General features: G+C 48.6%; 1 protein-coding gene across 1 annotated transcript in view; it reads left to right on the top strand.

Annotated features, from left to right (window-relative positions):
- GIPC2 (GIPC PDZ domain containing family member 2) overlaps positions 1-25611 on the top strand; it is a 152805-nt gene that overhangs the window by 65979 nt on the left and 61215 nt on the right. The window contains exon 3 of the mRNA XM_040360646.1: positions 4901-5081. Coding sequence (XP_040216580.1) covers positions 4901-5081 — 181 coding nt within the window. The remainder of the gene's footprint in view (positions 1-4900; positions 5082-25611) is intronic.

The following is a 25611-nucleotide window of genomic DNA, read 5'->3' as shown; positions in this document are numbered from 1 at the left end:
CTGACTCTAAAATTATTTCTTAAAGGAGTTGTAAAGGTACAATTAGTTTTTTCCTTAATAGCTTCCTTTACCTTAGTGCAGTCCTCCTTCACTTACCTCATCCTTCCATTTTGCTTTTAAATGTCCTTATTTCTTCTGAGAAATCCTCACTTCCTGTTCTTCTGTCTTTTACTCCACACAGTAATGCAAGGCTTTCTCCCTGGTGTGGAGTGTCGTGCTCGCCCCCTCCCTTGGACTACAGGAGAGTCAGGACGCCCTCTAACACAGCTCCTTTCTCTATCTGCAACGTAGAGAGCGTCCTGACTCTCCTGCTCGCCCCCTCCCCCCCTCAAGGGAGGGGGGGAACACGACACTCCACACCAGGGAGACAGACTTGCATTACTGTGTGGAGTTACAGACAGAAGAACAGGAAGTGAGGATTTCTCAGAAGAAATAAAGAGACATTTAAAAGCAAAATGGAAGGATGAGGTAAGTGAAGGAGGACTGCACTAAGGTAAAGGAAGCCTTTTAGGAAAATAAATTTACCTTTACAACCCCTTTAAGACTCCACATGAACTTTATTCATAAGTATTAAAGCTGAAGGCCAGGCAAATATCTAAAACACAAATTTAAAAAGGTTGTTAACCCACACTAATACGTTTTATATAATCCTCATTGTTTGCGAATGATATTTGCTCCTGTGTATGTGTTTTATAAAAAAAAAAAAAATGCTGTTTATACAGTAAAACCTTGGGGCCAGATTCACAGATGAAATACGCCGGCGTATCTACTGATACTCCGGCGTATTTTCAAATTTGCCGCGTCGTATCTTTATTTTGAATTCTCAAAGATACGACGGCTTCTGGCTTCGATCCGACAGGTGTACGCCTTCGTACGCCTTCGGATCGTAGGTGTAATACTTCGGCGCCGGCTGGGTGGAGTTCGCGTCGTTTTCCGCGTCGGGTATGCTAATTCGATGTTTACGGCGATCCACGAAGGGGCGCTCGTTCGTCGCATTCTCTTACGTCGTCGCTAGTCGGCTTTTCCCGGCGTATAGTTACGGCTGCTATTTCTTGGCTTATATTTAGACTTGCCATGTTAAAGTATGGCCGTCGTTCCCGCGTCAAATACATTTTTTTTTTTTTTTGCGTAAGTTGTCCGTGAATAGGAAAGGACGTATTGCACGTCGCCATTCAAAAAATAACGTCGGTGCGACGTCATTTCGCGCAAAGCATGGCGGAAAATTTCAAAACGGAGCATGCGCAGTACGTTCGGCACGGGAACGCGCCTAATTTAAATGATACACGCCCCATTTGAATTAGGCGGGCTTGCGCCGGACGGATTTACGCTACGCCGCTGCAAGTTTACAGGCAAGTGCTTTGTGAATCAAGCACTTGCCCATAAAGCTTGCGGCGGTGTACCGTAAATGCAATATGTTACGCCACCGGAATTCTATGTGAATCTGGCCCTAGGTTTCAGAGTAACTTGGTTTAAGAGCGCTTTAATACATTTTGTAGGGCTGTGGAAATTAACTATTAATTCCTCAATTAATCGATTAATTTTTTTGATCGATCAAAATTCTTTTGATCGGTACTCGCCTCTCCCCTGGCTTTCGGGTCTTCAGGGGATTCCGTAAGAGATCCGGTGACATCACTGACACCGGGGCTTGCCGTGTCCATCTGATGGGCTGCATTTCTGTGCAAGCGGGACCTTACTATCTGCCACATGCAAGGGCTGTTACACTTCTCTCTATCACCCTGGGATTCTACAGCCATCCCCTGGGAGTTGTGATAGTTCCCTTCACGGGACATCTACATGCCAATGGACTGATGTTAACCCCTCCTCATCTGGATTCAGCAGTGGTATTGTTGTACACATTTTTATACCAGTATCATACTTGGCTACAGGTTTTTATGACTGCTTTTGCTACCGTTTGGTATTACTCGCACCATTTTTACAGTTTATGTAGCTACATCGATTTTATCTCCAGTGCAATATTTATTTTGTTACCTACTTGAAGACTATAAAAGTTTTAATGCTATTCCCATCGAGCGCTGCCTCTGTGTGTTTTTTGTATCCTGCTATCCATTTTTCCAGTTGTTGGTAGCTGCACTGGGAATCGGCCTGCAAGATCAGCTAAAAGTAGTTGGATCTGTATGTGCGTTATAATTAATTGAAATTAGTCGATTAATCGATTAAAAAAAAAAAACGAACACGAAAATGTTATTCTGTAACAACCCCAAAATGTTGCCTTCATATACAAGCGATGTCTTGATATAAGAGTAGCGTCATGTCACAACTGAGTAAAAAAGAGAAGAGAGGCGCCTCTAAGTGTAGCAATACGGTTACATTTAATGAAGGTACAACATTTAGCAACTTATCACTACACTTATGCCGCGTACACACGATCGGTTCATCCGATGAAAACGGACCGATTGGATTTTTTATCAGATATCCGATGAAGCTGAATTTCATCAGTCGTGCCTACACACCATCAGTCAAAAATCCGTTTGTGTCAGAACGCGGTGACGTAAAACACAACGACGTGCTGAGAACAATTAAGTTCAATGCTTCCGAGCATGTGTCGACTTGATTCTGAGCATGCGTGGATTTTTAACCGATGGACTTGCCCACAGACGATAATTTTTTTTTTCTATCGGTTTTTTAACCATCAGATAATTTTGAAACAGGTTCTAAGGGCCAGATTCACATAGAATTACGTTACTTCACGGCGGCGTAACGTATCCCATTTACGTTACACCGCCGCAGGTTTACAGCGTAAGTGCCTGATTCTCAAAACTCTTACCTGTAAACTTGCGGCGGTGTAACGTAAATTCGATCGGCGCAAGCCCGCCTAATTCAAATGGGGCGGGCACCATTTAAATTAGGCGCGTTCCCGCGCCGAACGTACTGCGCATGCTCCGAAATGTGCTAAATGACGTCGCACATGTTAACGTAAATGGCGGACGTTCGGTAATCGCCGTAACTAGTCATTTGAATATTCTACGCCGACCGCGATGGCCTCGCCACCTAGCGGCCGGCCTAGAATTGCATCCTTAAGATCCGACGGTGTAAGTCAATTACACCTGTCGGATCTTCTGGCTATCTATGCGTAACTGATTCTATGAATCAGTCTCATAGTTAGGACGGCCGGAACACTGAGATACGACGGCGTATCAGGAGATACGCCGTCGTATCTCTTTTGTGAATCTGGCCCTAAGTTTTTTCACCGATGGGGGAAAAAAAACGATGGGGCCCACACACGATCGGTTCGTCCGATGAAAACGGTTCATCTTCTCATCAAAATGCTTTGATATACAAGTGCTTTGGATTACAAGCTTGTTTCTGGAATGCATTATACTCACAATCCAAGGTTTACTGTACCTGTTTTCAGTGCGCCGATCGGCACTCACGTGACCCGCCTGCTCTCTCTGCTCCCGGTCTGACAGATGCAGTGGGCGGAGCTGAGATTCCCCTGCTGACGTCAGCCGGGATGAGAGGAGGAGAAAGTCAGCGGGTCACCTGAGCGCCGAGCGGTGCACTAAAAACAGGTATAAACAGTATAAATATCATTAGCAAACAAAAAGGATTATATTAATATTACAATCGTGTTGCGCTCCTATACTAGTGTAAACATAATCAACAAAAAATAAAAACTTTCAACAACAAAATGTGTCCTCAGTTAAAATTCATTATCCCAAAAGGGATGAAAAACGTCAAGTTTGTGTTTTTCCAGTGTTAAATCAAACATGCAACGATCAATGGTGTTTAGTCCACTTATATCCATGATAAAAATCCCATCTGCCAGTCACTGTGTGTGCTGCTCCCTTCACACTTCTTAAAGCGGAGGTCCACCTTGACGCATGCGCCGTCCGTGGACATATCCCAGTGTGCATTGCTCCAAATACGCCGCAAGGACGTATTGGTTTTGACGTGAACGTAAATTACGTCCAGCCCCATTCACGGACGACTTACGCAAACGACATAAAATATTCAAAATTCGACGCGGGAACGATGTCCATACTTAACATTGGGACGCCGCATGTACGCCACCATATAGCAGGGGTAACTTTACGCCTGGAAAAGCCTAACGTAAACGGCGTATCTGTACTGCGTCGGCCGGGCGTACGTTTGTGAATTTGCGTATCTAGCTGATTTACATATTTCTAGGCGTAAATCAGTGTACACGCCCCTAGCGGGCAGCGTAAATATGCAGTTACGATCCGATGGCGTAAGAGACTTACGCCGGTCGGATCTAATTGAAATCTATGCGTAACTGATTCTAAGAATCGGGCGCATAGATACGACGGCACAACTCAGAGATACGATGGTGTATCTGGAGATACGCTGTTGTATCTCCTTTGTGAATCTGGGCCTAAGTCTGCACTGTCCAAGCTGGAGGCCACATCCATGTTCGTCTGTTCGTCTTCCGGGGCCACAGACAATGTGACTGTCCGACATCACTACCGCGCATAGGGAAGGCCCTGGCTGAAACGCGTTAGTGTGTTAGTGCCAAATAAAGATTTGTAAGAAGCAATCATGTTGCCGGCATTTCTTGCACTTATGGAAGGGGGGGTTGCAATTCTGATGCATCCCAGTCACTAGGAGGGGGACTTGGCCACAACTATATGGTACTTGTTTGGCGTAGGCAGCCCTACATGCTTATCCTACATGTGTATTACAGCCCCAGAGCCTGCAACTTTAAATAAGTCCTTAAAGCCACAAACCTGGCGACCTGCAGGAAATTACAAATATTCAATGTGCGGGCAAATCCAAATCTAAATGACCTCGCCACATTTACAAACCTGGCAAACTACACCAAGATTATAGACACCCCACCTATTTGGTTGTTAGCTGATAAGTAATGTCCCTCCAAAAAACATGACTTGTCATCTTATTTATTGTATTTTTCTTCCTCTAGCGAATTAAAGAAGAGAGTGTAATTGACACAGTAAAAGTTATCAGCGTTGGGGACCACATAGATTCTATAAACGGGAAGAAAATTGTGGGAACACGCCATTACGAAGTTGCCAAGATGCTGAAAGAGCTGGAAAAGGGACAGACGTTCACCTTAAAGCTCATAGAGCCTTTAAAAGCTTTCGGTAAGTTGGATTTACAAAACGTATGTACTTATACCACCCACTGAAGGTCTATAACAGGGTCTCCAAACTTTCTAAACAAAGAGATGGTTTACTGTCCTTCAGACTTTAGAGGGGCCGGACTCTGACCAGTTAGCAAAGAAAATGTCTAGGCGTCAGTAAGAACAAACAAAGCCCCACCTTGGGTATAAGGGGGAGAAATAGTGCACCAAAGTTGATTTTAGTGGGAGAAATAGGGCCCCATCGTTGGTGTCCGTGTGAGGAATAATGGACCATTGTTGGTGTCAGTGTGAGGAATATTGCCCCACCATTGTTGGTGTCAGTGTGAGGAATATTGCCCCACCATTGTTGGTGTCAGTGTGAGGAATATTGCCTCACCATTGGTGTCGGTGTGAGGAATAATGGACCATTGTTGGTGTCAGTGTGAGGAATAATGGACCATTGTTGGTGTCAGTGTGAGGAATATTGCCCCACCATTGGTGTCAATGGGAGGAATAATGGACCATTGTTGGTGTCATGGCAGAAATGATGCCCCATGGTGTCAGTGGGGGGATGGTGCCCCAAGGGCCGAGTAAAGATAATTCACGGGTCTATAAATGGAGACCACTGGTTTATAAAGTCTTGATAATGTAAAGTCCTCCTCATACAGCTGAGAGACCTGTGCTACATGTGTTAGGTGTTAAATATTTGCTTTGGGACAGTTTTTGCTGTGTTGCTCATTCAAAATTATTTACTACGGTGTAAAGGGGGCCTTAAAGAATTTCAACTCTGTCTAGCAACAGATACTTAAAGGTAAATTCCATGAATACAACCAAGAGTGAAGGCACACTATGGGTTAAGTCTAAGGAGCTACATGATGTCCTCTGGACTTATCTTTATTACTTATATCTGATCGGTTAATTGCTCTACCAGGAGACACTCATGGCTGTGAAAGAGGAGAAAGGCACTAAGAGCAGCTATGCCCGCCCCTTTTCCGATGCTGCTCATTCAGAGAAGCCTTTTGTATTTTGTGAATGCGTGCTGTGGTGGAAAGTTTGAATTTCATATTTATACCAGGGGAACCAGTGTAAAGATAATGTATATGTTTTACTGGACTGGTTCAATTTTGTGATATGACAAAACTAAGCACTCAGCTGAGCTTTAAAAAATGAGTTCTCCCTGATAATTACATTAGCCAAATTGTCCTTTTGTTATGAAGGGAAGCTGGATAGGATGAAAGGCTCCTCACACGGGGCACCATTTGTCATAGAAAAATTATTATTGCACGTAAATAATTAATATAAGCTATAAAAACCCTTTTGTCTATATAAAAATTAATAATAAACGATAGGGGTGCGAAAAAGAGAAAAAGGATTACATTTATTGAACAAAGAAGACACTTGTATTAATCCAATATTTACAACCATAACATAAATGATATCACTTGTTAAAACAGAGAGGATACTACTGAATACTGATACAACATACTTGATATTAATAAGAATATGGCTATAGAGGATTCAACAATAAGTAATGATAAGTTGTAGAGAGAGAGGGGGAGAGAGAGAGAGAGAGAGAGAGAAAGAGGGAGAGAGGAGAGAGATTACATCACATCACCAAGAGACAGACAGAGAGAGAGAGAGAGAGAGAGAGAGAGAGAGACAGAGAGAGAGAGAGGGAGAGAGGGGGGGATTTTTCTATGACAGTGCACATAATACCAAGGCTTCTGTGATAGGGCAGGAGAAGGGGAGAGGTGGGCATAGCAGCTACAGCGACTCTCCTGTTTAAGATGGAAAGCTCAGAAGGTTCGGCATCACCCTCCCAGGACTACAGCCATAGGTGTCTTCTGGGAGTTCTTTAAAACTGTCAGATATAAATATTAGAGCTATGCTTAGGAGGTGTCATGCACCTCGCTGGACTTAACTTAGTGTGCCTTCATTTTTTACAAAGAAGCTGAATTCCTGGAATTCATCTTTTTTTTTTATCAAGAAATTTTTATAACATTTTTTATTATACAACAAAAACTCACAAAACATTTCACACAGAAGCAATAGGCTTTATACATCCTTGTAATGAATAAATTAGGAATATTTGGTGAAAATGGCCAAATAATCCTTCAGCCATTGGTAAGTAGGCTCTGTTAAAGAGGGACTGAACTGTGGAAGTTGTGTAAAAAAAAAAAAGTAGGCAGAAGACAAGGTAGTAGTCACTGGTATTGAATGTGGTCTCCCTGCAGTTGATCTTTCTCCAATACTGGCTTACCATGTAACTTTATTCCGCACTGTGTCTCTATGTGGAGGTGGCCATTTTGGTAGAGGCAGGGTTTTGCTTCCTCATATCAGAGCCTTCAGCCTGGAGAACATTGAGCAGCACAGTACTGACATCTCCATATCTCACTCCAGATCTCCTGAGACTGGCAATCAGAGGCAGCAGTGCCTTAAGCCTCGTACACACGATCGGACTTCCATCAGACTTTATACATTGTATGAACAGAAGATCAGCATTTCTCTCCCTGACATGACCGGGAGCTGTGTGTTTACACACACAGCTCCCGGTCCCCGCTCTGTAACGAGCAATCGCGTGTGCCCGGCGGCGATCGTGCCCGCCGGGCACGCGCACTGGAGTCGGGGGCGAGCACCCCTAGTGGCCTGCGCGAGAGCCGACGTATAGCTACGTGCTCTCCCGCAGGGGAGCCGACCTGCCGCCGTAAAATGACGGCGGCTGGTCGGCCAGTAGTTAAAATGCTAGTTGCCTGGCTGTCATGCTGATCCATGGTTTAGTACTTTCTAGGATATTGACTCATAAAAAAGATGCAGATTAAGGGGCAGATCCACAAAGATCTGCCTATCTTTAGGCAGGCGTAGCGTATCTAAGATACACTACGCCGCTGTAACTTACTTTTTCTTCTTGTGAATCCTCAAAGAATCCGCGCGGTAAGTTACGGCGGCGTAGTGTATCTATTGCAGCGTAAGGGCACGCAATTTCAAATGGGAGTGATGGGGGCGTATTCTATGCAAATACGTTGTGACCCGACGTAAACAAAGTTTTTTTTTAACTGCGCTTGCGCCATCCCTGGGGGTATCCCAGTGCGCATGCTCTAAATTAAACCGGAACCTGACAATGCTTACGACGGTTACCTCATTCTACGCAAATTCCTATTCACGAAAGACTTACTCAAACGACGTAAAAAATTCAAAATTGTACGCGGGAAGGACGGCCATACTTAACATTGAGTATGCCTCAGTATAGCAGCTTTAACTATACGCCGGAAAAAGGCGAACGCAAACGACGGAAAAAAAAGCGACGGGCCGGCGTACGTTCGTGGATCGCCGTAAATAGCTCATTTGCATACTCGACGCGGATTACGACGGGAACCTAGCGGCCGCCGAAAAATTGCATCTTAGATCCGACGGCGTACGCCTGTCGGATCGATCCCAGATGCCGGCGTATCTTGTTTTGAGGATTCAAAACAAAGATACGACGCAGGAAATTTAAAATTACGCCGGCGTATCAGTAGATACGCCGGCTTAATCCTTTTGTGGATCTGCCCCTAGAAGTTTCAGCTGCACTTCAGCCCACCTTACTTTTTCTTCAGGTCGGTGATGCAAAGTATTGAAGGCAGAGACAGCGAAGTTGCGCTTTTGCACTTTTTGAAGTATATTTGTGTTGCAAAAAAGTTTTTATTGAAGTTTGCAACTGTATTGCTGATTTAGTGGCCCAGTCCTTTTTGGACTGTCGGCAGGAGCGGGAACAAGCCCCGAACTCTCTACCCAGTGGTTGTAATGCTGGGACTTGTAGTTCCACACCAGTTGCCTGACCTCACCTGTTGTAGTCCGTCGCTCACCAGGTGACCTGCCTATTGTCATCTCTCTCTGGCCTCTGGCGAATGTGCGAGAAAAGCGGCATACATTTAGTGAGCAGAGTGACTGGTAAAACGATACGGGCAGAAAGATGAGATGGGGAATGGATAGAAAAGATACTGCCGAGTGTAGGCCTGATAAGTGGAGATGGAGTCAGGTTCTCCATGGTGGGGGAAGGAGAACTCAAAGATCAAAGTTCACGAAAACAGCACGAGAGAGAACGTCCTGTCACTTCATTCCAACCGGCGTGTACTAGCCAAGCGACTGCTAAAGTGACGCTCTTCTCAAATGTAAAGCTAAAGTTTCAGCTGATTTATGTTTTGCCTTTCCTGGTTCTTTTCCCCTCATCATTATGTTAAAGAATATGTAATCCCAATATTTCATATTCCTGGTATGGTCTCTTTGTTTTGCTTCCTGCCAGTCCCTCTACTTTCCTATTATAAACTGACCACATTAGGCACGAAAGCACATTGTGGTCAGTTTTCTAGCTGTGCTGGGAAATCAGCCTCCTCTCCTCCAATGGTTAGACGTGTCCTGAGACGTCCCCCCATCCTGCACAGCCACTGTGCTGCTGTTTCTCCTCCCCCAGCTCTCTGACCTCATTATGCAGCTAAGAACAGTGGGCATGGCCCCCATACAGCCTTACTGAAAGGGCCCTCCCAACCCCGCCTCCACCCCCTCGAGGTTCAGCGGGAACAGCTGCACTGACTTTATCCGCCTAAATGAAGAAAAAAAAAATCCATCCTCTACTCCCACCTCCTTCACATGATGGGGCCCAGGGAAATGTAATTTAAGTCCTGGTAAACAAGTAGGAGCAGGAGTATGGTAGAGCTGCACGAATAATCGTTAAAAAAATCGCGATCTCAATCCAAACCTCCTCCTGATCTTAATCCAACATTTCCACAATTCATGCAACAAGTGCAGAGCCGTTGTCTGCTCACAGCAATGGAACTTCTGCTTTTCAGAATCCCCCCCACTCCGGTGTCACATTTGGCACCTTTCAGGGGGAGGGGCAGTAGAGTATTTAGGTTTTGTGCTGCCCTAGGCCTGACTAAACTCGTGCACCCCATAATTTAAATATGACCCACCCCTTTCTGTCAAGGCCACACCCCTGAAATTTTCGAGTGGGGACACTAGTTCTGAGAACCTGGGGGGGGGGGGGGGATAATGAATTGCCCTAATTTGCATAGATTTCCTCTCACTTCCTGTTTGGCTATGGGGCAGGAAGTGAAAGGAAATCTCTACAATGGGACAGGGATGGTGAAAAATAAACTGACAGGGGCTTTGACTCTCCCCTGGTCCAGGATGATAGGACAGTCAAAATTAGAAGCAGCGCTAGACTATGGGAGCGCTCGACTAATTTGCCTCTCAGCCCAGTCAGACCCATAAGACTGCTGCTACACTAATAGTGTAGCGCAAGCTGGCGGGGACTCTTTCCTTGTTGCCCCCCCTGCAAAGTACTGCCCTAGGCCTGGGCCTTGTTGGCCTAGGCCAGGATATAGTGTTGGCGAGGGGGGGGAGCAGATACCTGCTAATCCAGGTACTTTACACCCACTTCCAGGCATAGATAGCCGCAGTATCCGCAGATATCTACGCTACGTCATGCGCCTCCTCCGTCCCACCCACTGTCTTCTGGGAGGCACACAGGTCCCAGAAGACAGCAGGGACCATTCAGATCGCGCAGCGCAACTCGCGCATGTGCAGTAGGGAACCAGGAAGTGAAGCCGAAATGTTTCACTACCTGATTCCCTTACTGAAGATGGCGGCGGCAGCACCCGAGAGCCGAGCTACAGATCGGCTTCGGGTGCTGACATCGTGGACGCCCAGGACAGGTAAGTGTCTTTATTTTAAAAGTCAGCAGCTATAGTATACAGTAACTGCTGACTTTAAAAAAAATGAATTAGCGTAACTCTGCTTTAAATCCCAGTCCCCCTTATGTGCTAACTCCATTTGAGAGTATCTGTAGAGCCTGCCCACATTTCACAGGCCTTATCTCCTGCATATTCTCCTCCATGGTATCTTCTAGAAAAACTCCAGTGCGGTGCTTCCGTCACCAAAGGGGAGAGCATTAGGGTGGACCTACACTTCTAGCCATAAGTTGGTCACACTTATGGAAGACAAAGCTCCCTGAAGATTGTTTTTTTTCAGAAGGGTCAAATGTCTGCAGGTTGAATAAGTCATCAGCATCTTGGATTTCTTGGGTGGTGAGATATTGGGACACAAGCTCTGCAAAGAACTGCCATCTGCTACTCAACAGAAGATCCTCTGCTTTTTCCTCTGCACTTTAGGTGTGCCTATGCCATCTAGTGGTCAAAATAGACAAAACAGAAAACACATACTGCAAGCAAAGACTTTTTATCTAGCCCAGACTTTCTCAACTTTTTCAACACAGAGAAACCCTTGGAAAAAAAAATTCTGGCCTCAGTGAACCTCTGCTAAGAATTACTATATCTACAACTCATGATACATTCGTGTGATACTTGAATCCAGTGGCGGCTGGTGCTCAAAATTTTTGGGGGGGCGCAAAGGAAAAAAAAAATTATAGTCTCACTGTGCCCAAGCGCAGCCACTGTTACATGTCATCAAATGCAGCCACTGTTACATGCCATCAAACGCAGCCACTGTGCCATCAATTTGCACCACTGTGCCATGCCATTAAACGCAGTCACTGTGCCATCCATTGTCACCACTGTGCCATGCCATTAAACACAGCCACTGTGCCATACATTGTCACCACTGTGCCATGCCATTAAACGCAGCCACTGTGCCATACATTGTCACCACTGTGCCATGCCATTAAACGCAGTCACTGTGCCATCCATTGTCACCACTGTGCCATGCCATTAAACACAGCCACTGTGCCATACATTGTCACCACTGTGCCATGCCATTAAACACAGCCACTGTGCCATCCATTGTCACCACTGTGCCATACATTGTCACCACTGTGCCATGCCATTAAACGCAGCCACTGTGCTATCCATTGTCACCACTGTGCCATGCCATTAAACGCAGCCACTGTGCCATACATTGTCACCACTGTGCCATGCCATTAAACGCAGCCACTGTGCCATCCATTGTCACCACTGTGCCATGCCATTAAACGCAGCCACTGTGCCATACATTGTCACCACTGTGCCATACATTGTCACCACTGTGCCATGCCATTAAACACAGCCACTGTGCCCTTTAATGGTCGCCGCTGTGCCAATTGTCCCCACTGTGCCCTGTAAATTGCTTTCTCCCCCCCCCCCGCCCGGCACTTACCTTTACTGGTTTTAGGCATCCACGTCCCACGATGTCTTCTCCCGCCTACGATGACTGACAGGCGTCTCAGCCAATCAGGTTACCGGTAGCCAGAACCGGCCAACCTGATTGGCTGAGATGCCTGTCATCTTATTCAAGGGGCGTACAGTCTGTGCGCTCCGAGAATAAGTTCCGGGACCCGAGGGCTGTATTGGGAAAGCCTATGAGAGCTGTTGGCTTTGATAGACATTTCCCTACAGCCAACCAGCTGGCGTTATTCAGATGGCCGGACATTGAGCGCTGACCATCTGAATAACAGCGGCGAAAATAACATAGATTTGTGCAATGCATGAATCTATGTTATTTGACTCAGTGGCGGTGAGAGCCAGAGGGGGCGGCGCTCCAGTGCCCTCTATGGACGAACCGCCACTGCTTGAATCAAAAAGGGCTGGCAACTCGGATGCTCTTAAATAAAAGTACTTTATTGGTTACATGGGTACACTGGTACAGGCTATACGCTGATGCGTTTCGGCTAAGAAGCCTTCATCAAAGCATAAGTGTTTGATTTAAAAACTGATATTTATAACAAAGTAAGCACTCCAAATGGGGCGGGTGCATCCTGATAAGAAGCAATCAAAACAATTAAAAACACATGGAGAAAAGAAAGGAAGAAGCACAGCAGGCATATGAAGGACATATCATGAACAAATAAAACATGTTTAACCCCTTCCATACCGGGCATGTTCACCTCCTTCCTGCGCAGACCAATTTTTAGTTTTCAGCGCTGTTGCAATTTGAATGACAATTGCGCGGTCATGCAACACTGTACCCAAATGAAATCTTTATGTCCCCCCCCCCCCACAAATAGAGCTTTCGTTTGGTGGTATTTGATCATCTCTGCGGTTTTTATTTTTTGCTCTATAAACAAAAGAAGAGCAACAATTTTGAAAAAACACCATCTTTTTTACTTTTTGATTTAATAAATATCACAATTTAGACCAATACGTATTCTTCTACATATTTTTGGTATAAGCGTTTATTGATTGGTTTGCGCAAAAGTTATAGCGTCTACAAAATAGGGGATAGATTTATGGCATTTTTTTTATTCTTTACTAGTAATGGCGGCGATCTGCGTTTTTTTTATTGTGACCGTGACATTGCGGCGGACATATGGAACACTTTTGACACATTTTTGGGACCATTCATATTTATGCAGCGATTAGTGCTATAAAACTGCACTGATTACTCTGTAAATGTGACTGGCAGGGAAGGGGTTAACACTAGGGGGCGCTGAAGGGGTTAATATGTGTGAAGGATATGCTTTAGTTTAAATTCTTTCTGCTAGTTATGCTGTGTGTGTGTTAGAGGTAAAAAGGATTCATGTGTTACAGGCTGTTGAAATGTTAATGTCCCTCCCCCAGCCAGCCCTATTTTAAAGGGTAATTGATCTATTGTGTTGTGTGAAGAAGCCCTGTGTTTACTGTTTACTGTGATTAGATAAGTGGCTCATGTTAATTATTCTGATTGCTTCATTGTGGTAATTACCTCTTCTATATGCAGGGCCAAGCTGTCTAGATAACGTATTCTGTTACAACTAGTAATTACCTTCACTGATGTCATTATCTAAAGAAATGTGTCTTCAGAGTCTGTGCCGAAGTGTCTGCCTATAATCTGTATGAGAGCCCCCACTGTGTGTGGAAAGGGGGTGGAGGTTTCATTGTTCCTTGATTGAGGATTTAGCTTGTAAACTGCATATATACCTGGTAGCATGCTGCCATTAAAGTGTCTTGTTCCAGCAGTAAGTTCTGACTCATGTGTGGCTTATTAGGCGATCCCAGGAATATTCCTCCACGTGGAATATTGGGTGATCTTCGTTATGGGAAGAAGGGAATGTTCGACGGGGATATCATTCTAATACCGTCACAGTATGTTCCCTGGGAGTGATTCTAACTGTAGGGGGGAGGGGACTCACAAGGGGAGGAGACCGATGTGTTTTCCTCTGTACTGGGAACACAGCATCGGTCTCCTCACCTCTGACAGGAGGTGGATCTGTGCGTTTACACACACAGATCCACACTCCTGCTATGATTGCCTGGTGCCCGACGGTAATCGCGACCGCCGGGCACCCGCGATTGCTCATTGCAGAGCGGGGACCGGGAGCGGGGACATAAAACACGCCCACATCATCCACATTTGAATTAGGCAGGCTTACGCCGCCGTAACTAAGGGCGCAAGTGGTTTCTGAATACGGAACTTTCGCCTTAATTTACGGCGGCGTAACGTATCTGAGATACGTTACGCCCGCCGATAGACCATTCTTTCTGAATCCGGGCCTGTGTGTCTAAAACTCCACAGCACCAATCAGTTTAGTTTTCCAAACCATCACTGCCCTGTATTGGCTCTGTGGCTCTGTACAGCAGAGAGGCAGGAAACAACATGCAAAAACTAAACTAGAAACTACAGGTACATTATATGATTGATTTTTATCTATTTTTAATCGTTTTTAAAAGGAATCAGTTAACTATTATGTCTCTATACCCTGTAAACAGTCATTTCAGCAAAAAAAAATTGTATTTACAACTCCTTTAATCTCTGTGTCACCCAAGCTTACAAGGCTTCATTCACGCTGGGTGTTTGCGCAGCTCTGCTGAACGCCTTTCTGACGGGAAAAGAAGCAAAAAACGAGTTTCGGCACGTCAAGTGCTTCAGCGTTTCCTCATTTCATTGAACTGAATTTCTAGCACCCAGCTTTAATGTACGTTTACACGTGTAGCTCCCATATATGATGGGGTTTCTTTAACCTCCTGGGATCCGCGCTATAGTCAAATGACGGCTACAGCGCGGATCTCAATATCCAACTGGACGTCAATTGATGTCCGCCCCTTTGGGCGTTCCCCGCGCGCGCTCCAGAGCGCGCAGCGGGGAACTTCTGTGTTGGCCGTGTCCCTTGGACACAGCCAATTACAGATCGCCGCGAACGGCCAATCAGAGTGGCCGTTTGCGATGCGTTCTGTGCGGCCAATGAGAGATGATCTCGTATGTAAACATATGAGATCATCTGTCATTGCCGTTTTACACAGAGACAGCGGTGCAGAGAGGCCCGGAGCAAAAAACCCACAGCATAGGCGCAGGGCCGGCCATGACGGGGTTAAAGGAAAGCCCTGCCATGGTCAGTGGGAGGGGTTGCAGTGAAGGAGAGCGGTGGGAGGGGAGGTTATAAATCACCCTCCCACGCTTCCCGGGCTAAGCAGCACGAGGGGCGAAGTTTGCTGCTGGGGACTCTGTGCTCTGCCAGAAACGTCCGGGGAGCGGTAGGCCGCGACCGGGGACTTTATTTGCGGGCGGGACATAGGCGCTGCTGGGGATCCATTGCTCTGCCAGTAGATACCAGGGAGAGGCAGGCCGCGACCGGGGACTCCATTTTCCGGCGATCGGCGGGTGTTAGGGGCGCTGCTGGGGCCTGTTGTTCTGCCAGAGACTTCCGTTAGAGGCAGGCCGCTACCGGGGGCTATATTTTCGGGCGATCGGCTCCAGGGACAGGCGCTGCTGGTGTGCTGGCTCTGCCTAAAAGAAAAAAAAAAAAAAAAAAAACGAGCGCTGCTAGGCCGCAGCCGGGGGCTCAATTTTTACCCAGCTGCCTGCTACTATGTCTGGGGTTGAGGCTATGCTCGCCCAGCTTAGGGAGGAGACAGATCGCCGCGGTGAGGGGTGGCTCCAGTCCATGCTGGGGCCGCTCCTGCCACAGGGGGATGCCAGGTCGGTTTCACCCGTCCGGGGGGGGGAGGGGGGCACCTCAGAAACACATGGGCCTCGGCCTGCGGAGCGGGGCAATGTGACTAGATCACCGGGCCGGGGGGGGGGGGGGGGACACCCCGCGTTCACGGGTGTCCCGGCCCCCTGTGCGTTATTCACCCGGACCATCCACCCGGTCCCATAGGAGGGAGGGCAGCCCCATCCGGGCCCCCTCGGGCCCCCCAGCGAAACGTGCAGCGGCGGGGGGGCGCCAGGAGAAGACCATTGAGCGGCAGCGTGGGGCAGGGAGGGGGCGGCCAGGGGGCTCTTCTGCGGCGGCCAGGTCCGCTCGGCGAGACGATCGGAGGGATGCGGGCTCCAACCCCGGTTTTGCACCGGAGGGCCGAGAGCCTCAGCAACGCACATCGGTCCCTGCGGTGGCTAGCTCCCCAGCATCCGCGGCTAGCCACCTCCAATCCAGCCCCGTGGTGAGGGAGCGTGGGGGAGGGGAAGACGGCAGAATGTACGAGGCACCAAGGAAAGCAACGAGGAAGTCGGTTCACGGGTCCAGGGTGCGCAGCGAGAGCGAGTCCAGCTCTGGGCCCACGGCTCCCAGGCCCGAGTCGCCTGGTGGGCTTTCATCGGGTGAGGAGGGTCACCCTGGAGATCGATCGGAAGGGGAGCTGTCGGAGGAGGAAGTCGTGCCCAGGACGGAGGTCGCAGCGCGGGAGCCAAGCCGGACGGCTGATGGGATTGCTTCCAGACAGCCCGGTGAGTCGTTTTTGGCTTTGTCTTCTAATGTACAGAATGTGGGGGTGTCAGTGGGGGGACGGGGGGGTCCCCGTAGGCGTTTAGGGGTGCCCGCAGGGGCGAGTAGTGGGGGTTCGGGTGCCTTGGGGGAACAGTCGGGAGAGGATGGGGGTTTGCATCGGTTTTTGGTGGGTTTAGAAGCATTGGTGAGCCAGCTGAAGGGGGGGAGCAGCCCCGCCGTTAGCCCCGCGGCAGCATGGGGTCCGGCGGGGGGGTCCGGGGTCACGTCACCTGCAGTGGCGGTCGCTGTGTCGGGGCCAGTGGTGCCTGTGGACAAGGGGCAAGAGGTAGGGGCGGTGGCAGCGGGTAATGGGGTGCCGCCTGCGGATAAAGGAGATGCGGGGGTCGATTCCGCAAAGAAGAGGGATTTGGTCCGGTTGGCGGACGCAGCTAAAGGGGAGGTGTATACCTGTTATGAGGCACCGCTGGGTTCACATTTGAAGCCAGAGGTGCGGGAAAAGATTTGGAAGAGCGAATATGTAGAGATATTTGCGTTGTTACCGCTGGAAAAGTTTAACCTTGATAGGGTTAAGCCGGAGGAGTCCAAAAAAGAGGACGAGGAGAAGAGGAGGTATAGGCTTATACCTAGAACTTTTGCGAACTGGTCGCAGGCATACTCGATCATGGCGAGCGTGATCGGCGAGAAAAACCCCGAACACTGTTCGGCGCTTTTTAGTTACCAGGAGGCGATTAGCGAGGCCTACCGGTGCTACGGGGGCACTGGGTGGCTCCGGTATGATGAGCAGTTCCGGCAACGCCGGGCTATCAGGCCGGATATTAGGTGGGACACTAAAGACATCGGCCTTTGGATGCGGCTTATGTCGGCCCCACGGACGTCCACGCCGTTTTTTCAGGGGGGGGCCGGTGGAACCTCTTCCCCAGGACAGTCGGCCGGAAAGAAAAAGGGGGTCTGCTGGCAGTTCAACGAAGGAAACTGCAAGTTCGGAGGGTCTTGCCGGTTCAAGCACGAGTGCTCCGGCTGTGGTGGCAATCACCCCTCTTCCCGGTGTTTTAAACACGGCAAGGGCCGTTCCGGAGATGCTTCAAGTAAGAGGGAGGACTCCGGTGATGGTGGAAAGGATGCGACCGTTTCTCGGTAGATATCCTGACAGGGCGGCCGCCCTGTTGTTGGAAAGGGGATTCTCCGTGGGTTTCAGCATTCCGTGCAAGTTGGCGGTGGTCCCCCCGGTGGCTAAGAATTTGCGTTCCGCGTTACAACATCCGGAGGTGGTTTCGGAGAAACTGCTGAAGGAAGTGGCGTTGGGCAGGATGGGGGGCCCATTTGTTTCGCCTCCCTTGGACGATTTGGTGGTTTCACCTTTGGGGGTGGTGCCTAAGAAGGAGCCGAACAAATTCCGGCTCATTCATCATTTGTCGTTTCCAAGGGGGGGGTCGGTTAACGACGCTATCAGCATGGAGGAGTGTACGGTGAGCTACACCTCCTTTGACGCTGCGGTGGGCTGGGTTAGGCGGTATGGCCGGGGGGCCTTGATGGCCAAGTCGGACATTGAGGCGGCGTTTCGGCTCCTGCCGGTCCACCCGGATAGTTTTCGGCTTTTGGGTTGCCATTGGGGTGGGGAGTTCTACGTAGACAAGTGCCTACCGATGGGCTGCTCCATTTCCTGCGCGCTGTTTGAACGGTTTAGTTCTTTCCTGGAGTGGGTGGTTCGGGATGTGGCTGGAGTGAGCTCCGTGATCCACTATCTGGACGACTTTCTCTGCGTTGGACCGGCGGGGTCACGGATTTGCGCAGTGTTGTTGGCCACGCTGGAACACATTGCGGAGCGTTTTGGGGTGCCGCTGGCGCCCGAGAAAACGGAGGGTCCGAGATCGGTCATCCAATTTTTGGGCATTGTAATTGATTCAGAGGTGATGGAGTGTAGGTTGCCACTGGACAAGCTGGAAGGCCTCAAGGCTGAGATACAGGAGATGGTTGGTTTGCGGAAAGTGCAACTCCGAGCGCTACAGTCGCTCCTGGGGAAGCTAAACTTTGCGTGCCGCATTCTCCCCATGGGGAGGGTTTTTTGCAGGCGCCTTTCGGCGGCCACAGCGGGGGTCAGGTCACCCAGGCACTATGTGCGCCTGGGGAGAGAACATAGGGAGGATTTGTTGGTGTGGCACTCCTTTTTGGAATCCTTCAATGGCAGGGCATTGTGGATGTCCGGTCCGGTTAGTAACTTTGACATGGAGTTGTTCACGGATGCAGCCGGAGGCGCAGGTTTTGGGGCATACTTTCAGGGGCAATGGAGTGCGGGCCCTTGGCCTCAGGCCTGGTTGGAGGCGGGGTTCACAAAGAACTTGGTGCTGTTGGAATTGTTTCCGGTGGTGCTGGCAGTAGAGTTGTGGGGGGCGGCCTTCCGGGACCGGAAGGTGCGGTTCCATGGGGACAATCTGGGGGTGGTCCAGGTGATCAACAAAGTTACGGCGTCCTCTCCTCCAGTTATTCGGCTATTACGGCACCTTGTGCTGCGCTGTTTGCAGATGAACATATTTGTGTATGCGGTGCATTTACCGGGGGTGGAGAATGTAGTGGCTGACGCTCTGTCTCGCTTTCAGTGGGACCGGTTTCGGGAGCTGGTGCCGGAGGCAGAGGAGCAAGGGGTACCCTGTCCGGAGTGGATTTGGAGGATTCCGTTGGAATCGTCTCCAGTTGGATCAAAAAGTCGGTAAGTGTGACCACTTGGAGGGCTTATGAGAAGGTTTGGGCAGAATGGCAGGCTCTGGTCAGGGAGGCCGAGGTGGACCCGGCCGGTCCTGAGGTCAAGGGATTGGTGATTTATTTCTTGGCCAGGAACATGGAGGCCGGGGTGTCTCAGTCCATGTTGGACAAAAAATTGGCCGGCTTGGCTTTTCTGTTTAAGTGGCAAGGGTGTCCGGACTTTACGAAGGACTTTTGTGTCCGGCAGGCCCTTAAAGGTTACAGGAAACAGGGGCGTCGGGCGGATTCCCGGCGCCCAGTGTCGTTTGAAATATTGAAGGGTATTATGGGAAAGTTGGGGACAGTTTGTTCATCCCAGTTTGAGGTGTTATTGTTCAGGGTGGCGTTCGCGTTGGCGTTTTTTGGAGCTTTTCGAATAGGGGAATTGGTTAGCCCCTCGAAGACGGTACAGGGTGGCATGTTGGCCGGTGATGTGGCATGGACGCGAGAAGGGGTGAAAATGTTACTACGTCGGTCCAAGACGGACCAGAAAGGGAAGGGAAAAGTGGTGCGAGTTTTCCCTATTGAGGGGTCGGAATTATGCCCTGTTAGGGTGGTGCAGGAATTTTTGGACGTACGGCCGGAGTTGGGCGGGTCTTTTTTGCTGCATGAGGATGGTACGGCGTTGTCGCGGTATCAATTCGTGACGGTGTTTAGACGGTGCCTGGGGGCTTTGGGCCTTGTGGCTCAGGAGTTCTCGGCGCATTCTTTTCGGATTGGGGCTGCGACGGAAGCGGCCCGTTGTGGCTTGGATGAGGAATTGGTGAAGAAGATTGGCAGATGGGAGTCCAGGAGGTTTCGACTATATGTTAGGCCCCAGCTCCTGGTAGAACTAGGGGTGAGTGGGGGTGCAGGTTAACATACGTCCCAAGAAGGTTAAGGGGCCACTTCCAATGTTGGTGGGAGTGGAACGGGGGTTTTTTGGTTAAGGGAACATGTTGGGGTCGGGGATGGGGTTCGTCTCCCGATGGGACTTATTTGTGATGGTTTTCTTACTTGCTGTCTTTCAGGTGCGGGACAAGGGCTGGTCTGGATAATGGGCCACTCCTTCGTTCATAGGGGGGCGGCAAGAGCAGATAGGCGACCGGACGGTCGACAGCTGGGGATCCCAAGACAGGAAGCGATGGTGCGGTGGTTGGGGTTCCCGGGGATGTTGTGGAGCAGGGTGGTGCCGGAAGTGCACAAGTTTGCACGGTTGGATCGCCCGCCGGATGTTTTATTGATACATGCGGGGGGCAACGACCTTGGGATTCGTACTATGTTGGATGTCGCACGCGACATCAAATTCGATTTTCTGCGAATTCGCATGTCCTACCCGGATACGGTAGTGATATGGTCCGACATTGTGGGCAGGTCAACATGGCGGATGGCCAGATCGTGGGAAGGCGTGAACAGGGCCAGGAGGAAGATCAATCGGGACGTGGCTAAGTTTGTGATCAGGAATGGGGGCTTGGTGGTTAGACACCCTGAGCTGGAGGTGGATATGTGGAGGTATCAGCTGAAAGATGGAGTACATTTGACCGACGTGGGGATTGACATGTGGGTGTTGGGCCTGCAAGACGGGATCCAGCGAGCGTTGAGGGTGTGGAGGGGCGCCCAAAGGTAAGGAGTTACCTTTGGGTGCTGGTGGCGGGTGTTTTGGACTTTGCAGGAGAAGAAAGTACCCTAAAGTGGATGCCATTACCCAGAGGTGGTATGGGTTCTGAAGGGGCTGGTAGTCCAGTCTACCAAGGTGTAGCTGGGAAGGGGTTAATAGGGGCACTGCGGTCAGGTAAGGTCGTCTCTGAGTCAGGTTTTCGGCTTGAGGCCTAAGACCAGTTTTAGGTATCGCAGTGCTCATAAAAGTTTTAGCATGGTTAAAATGGTTTAATGTGCCTGCAAAGTCCAGCACCAGTAGTGTTAATATTGTGTTTCAGGTTTACTTATGTTTATGTGTGGAAATGTTATTTAATGTGCTTTAATATTTAAAAAAGGTTATTTAAAAATAAATGGAGGCTGCTACGGCCAGTTTTTACTCCAAAGATTACAGTGGTGGTCTCAGTTATTTATTTAAGGTAAAAGTTGAGTAAAATGTGGGTCTTAGCAGATAAGGGTGATGTATTTATACCATAGTCAAGAGAGGCCCGGAGCAAAAAACCCACAGCATAGGCGCAGGGCCGGCCATGACGGGGTTAAAGGAAAGCCCTGCCATGGTCAGTGGGAGGGGTTGCAGTGAAGGAGAGCGGTGGGAGGGGAGGTTATAAATCACCCTCCCACGCTTCCCGGGCTAAGCAGCACGAGGGGCGAAGTTTCCCACCCACCCTCCCTTTTTTGCTGGTTGGTTGTAGGGGGCGATTGGTTTACGGGGGTAAAAATGGGGATGTGATATGGTGTTTGTGGTCTGGGGTGCTTTCCTGTTTTTTCTTTTTTCTGTCTCTCCACACAGGTGCGAAGTTATGATGTCGTGGCGGCGGCGGGTGTTTTGGACTTTGCAGGAGAAGAAAGTACCCTAAAGTGGATGCCATTACCCAGAGGTGGTATGGGTTCTGAAGGGGCTGGTAGTCCAGTCTACCAAGGTGTAGCTGGGAAGGGGTTAATAGGGGCACTGCGGTCAGGTAAGGTCGTCTCTGAGTCAGGTTTTCGGCTTGAGGCCTAAGACCAGTTTTAGGTATCGCAGTGCTCATAAAAGTTTTAGCATGGTTAAAATGGTTTAATGTGCCTGCAAAGTCCAGCACCAGTAGTGTTAATATTGTGTTTCAGGTTTACTTATGTTTATGTGTGGAAATGTTATTTAATGTGCTTTAATATTTAAAAAAGGTTATTTAAAAATAAATGGAGGCTGCTACGGCCAGTTTTTACTCCAAAGATTACAGTGGTGGTCTCAGTTATTTATTTAAGGTAAAAGTTGAGTAAAATGTGGGTCTTAGCAGATAAGGGTGATGTATTTATACCATAGTCATGTCTCTGGAGAGGAGACCGATCGGTGTCTCTTGTACATAGGGACACAGCATCGGTCACCTCCCCCAGTCACCCCCCCACCTACAGTTGGAACACTCCAAGGCTACACATTTAACCCCTTCCTCACCCCCTAGTGTTAACCCCTTAATGCCAGTCACATTTATACAGTAATTAGTGAATATTTATAGCACTGATCGCAGTATAAATGTGAATGGCGCCAAAAATGTGTCAAAAGTGTCCGATGTGTCCGCCATAACGTCGCAGTCCCAATAAAAATCAGAGATCGCCGCCATTTCTAGTAAAAAAAAAAATAAGAAAAAATAATAATTCTGTCCCCTATTTTGTAAGCGCTATAACTTTTGCGCTTATTGCGATTTTTTTTTTTTTTTACCAAAAATATGTAGAAGAATACGTATCGGCCTAAACTGAGAAAAAAAAAGTTTTTTTTTTTTTTTAAATTGGGGATATTTATTATAGCAACAAGTAAAAAATATTGTATTTTTTTTCAAAATTGTCGCACTTTTTGGTTTATAGCGCAAAAAATAAAAACCGCACAGGCGATCAAATACCACCAAAAGAAAGCTCTATTTGTGGGGAAAAAAGGACGTCAATTTTGTTTGGAAGCCACGTCACACGACCGCGCAATTGTCAGTTAAAACGACGCAGTGCCGGAAGCTGAAATTTCACCTGGGCAGGAGGGGGGTATATGTGCCCAGTAAGCAAGTGGTTAAAGAATTTGTACAGAGCACTTATTTTTAAATAACACCTGTCATGACAAGGGGGCAACCACTGCCCCCTCCCCCCACAATTCCTTAAAATTGCCTGGCTGTCATTGGCTTCAGTGCTATGGAGTCACTGATCCAAACTAATAATGCATGCAATAAGACGTCCTGATCTGGTTACAGGTGTGACTCGGCATGGAGGATCAGAATGAGATGCAGGAAGTTTATGTATTTTCTATTGACGAGTTTCCTTTACCGCACCTACATTCCTACCTGGAAGCCAATAAAACAATGAAACGTTAGTGTTCTAGCCAGGGAAGGTAGCTTATCCACAGAGTATTTAGTGTGACGCACATCAGAAGATTATATTTAAACTGAAAATGGTTCTAAAGCCTTTAAGGTTTTTTACCTTTTAATGCAGTCTTTGCATTCAAAATATTCTCTGCTGCAGGATCCCCCCTTTTATTCTTACTGGAGCCTGATCTGATCCAGTGACGTGCACAAGAGCAGCGTCTCCCACTCCTGTCCAACTCCAGTGACAAGAAAGTGGGGGGCGGGGCCGAGTCCCACTGTCTGTGTCAGTGGGGGGGGGGGGGGGGCCTCAGGAGCGAGCCTGTATGGATGCCCCCATGGGAATCGGTGTCCTATTGGGGGGCACCAGCAACAGAGGAGGAGCCAGGGACCCAAGAAGAGGAGGATCAGGGGGCTGCTCTGTGCCAGAGGTGTTGCTAGGGGGGTGCGGTCCGCACCGGGTGACACAATCCTGTTTTTTTTTTTGCTGACATGCCCAGCCTGCTCTGTGCCACCCCAGCCTGCCCTGTGCCACCCCAGCCTGCCCTGTACCACCCCAGCCTGCCCTGTACCACCCCAGCCTGCCCTGTGCCACCACAACCTGCCCTGTACCACCCCAGCCTGCCCTGTACCACCCCAACTTGCCCTGTGCCACCCTAACTTGCCCTGTACCACCCCAATCTGCCCTATGCCACCATAACTTGCCCTATACCACCCCAACCTGCCCAATGCCACCCTAACATGCCCTGTACCACCCCAACCTTTCCCATGCCATCCCAACTCGCCCTATGCCACCCTAACTTGCACTGTACCACCCTAACTTGCCCTATACCACCCCAACCTGCCCTATGCAACCCTAACTTGCCCTGTACCACCCCAACCTTTCCCATGCCATCCCAACTCGCCCTATGCCACCCTAACTTGCACTGTACCACCCTAACTTGCCCTATACCACCCCAACCTGCCCTATGCAACCCTAACTTGCCCTATACCACCCCAATTTACCCTATATCACCCCAACATGCCCTATACCACCTTAACCTGTCCTATACCACCCCACTACACCAACCTGCCACTATACCACTCTATACTACCCTAACCTGCCACTATACTGCCCTATACTATCATTTACAGGGGCTGGTTTCGGGTGCGCCCCGTGCCTGTGCGCTGCCTGCTTGGTGCTGGGCAGCCTAGACAGAGGGGGGGGGGGGGTGACACCATGTTTTACCGCACCGGGTGACACCAACCCTAGTGACGCCACTGCTCTGTGCAATTCTATTGCACAGAGCAGGCAAGTATAGGTGTGAAGACTGCATTAGCCAATGGCCTCTGCTGCTGTCTCAGCCAGTAAGAAGGGAGAGTCCTCAGACTTGAGACTGCAGACAGCATCCTGTGCAGTGAGAAAACACTGCTGATCACTGGGGAAAACCGGATTGCTTGCACCCCTCAAGGAGGAGCCTTTACCTGACGGATACGCTTATGATACCTTCATTTCTGCAAGTACATTCATGTTTGCACTATTAAAAATAACTTTACAATATTGCACTTAGGTGCATTTCCCACCCTTTCTCTTTTACATTGCACACAGAGTACCTTGGATACGCTCTGGTGATGGCTTGCACCTGAATTTTTCCTAAAGCATATATGGACAAATTCCAATCAAAACCAAAAAGACAATATCAAACTGAAATATATCATAGGCAGGGCCGGATTTGCTCTCCCTGCCGCCCCAAGGCCAGGTTTCACAATGCATCCCCCTCCCCGCCAACCGAACCACCCCCTCAAATCAATGGAGAATGGAAACCGGGTGGCAGGGGCGGCATGGTTAGTTCAAATCTTTTTTTTCTTTTTTTTTTACTTTCTTATCACTTTTTTTACTTTTATTTATTTGTAGCTTGTCGCTTACTTTTTTATGTTTTTTGTATAATTTTCTTATTATTTTTCAAAAATTTTTCTTATTTTTTACTTTTTAATGACTTTTTTATTTTATTAATTTAATTATTATTTCTTATTATTTATTTATTTTTAGCAATTTTTTTTGACTTAACTTTTTTGCTATCACACAGGAAAAAACAACTTCCTGTGTGATAGCAATTGGAGGTGACATGTTCTCTTTATTGACCCTGTCACCTCCAAAACAGGAGTCCTAGCACTGTGCTAGAACTCCTGTCACAGCTGAGATTGGAAGAGCACAGCTCTCCCCTCTCACTGTGTACATTGGCAGCAGGGACAGGAGACAGACTCGGTGGCCGGGGGGA

Source organism: Rana temporaria, chromosome 7 (genome assembly GCF_905171775.1).
Source record: "Rana temporaria chromosome 7, aRanTem1.1, whole genome shotgun sequence".
NCBI lineage: Eukaryota > Metazoa > Chordata > Amphibia > Anura > Ranidae > Rana > Rana temporaria.
This window is presented reverse-complemented; position numbering and strand designations above follow the sequence as displayed.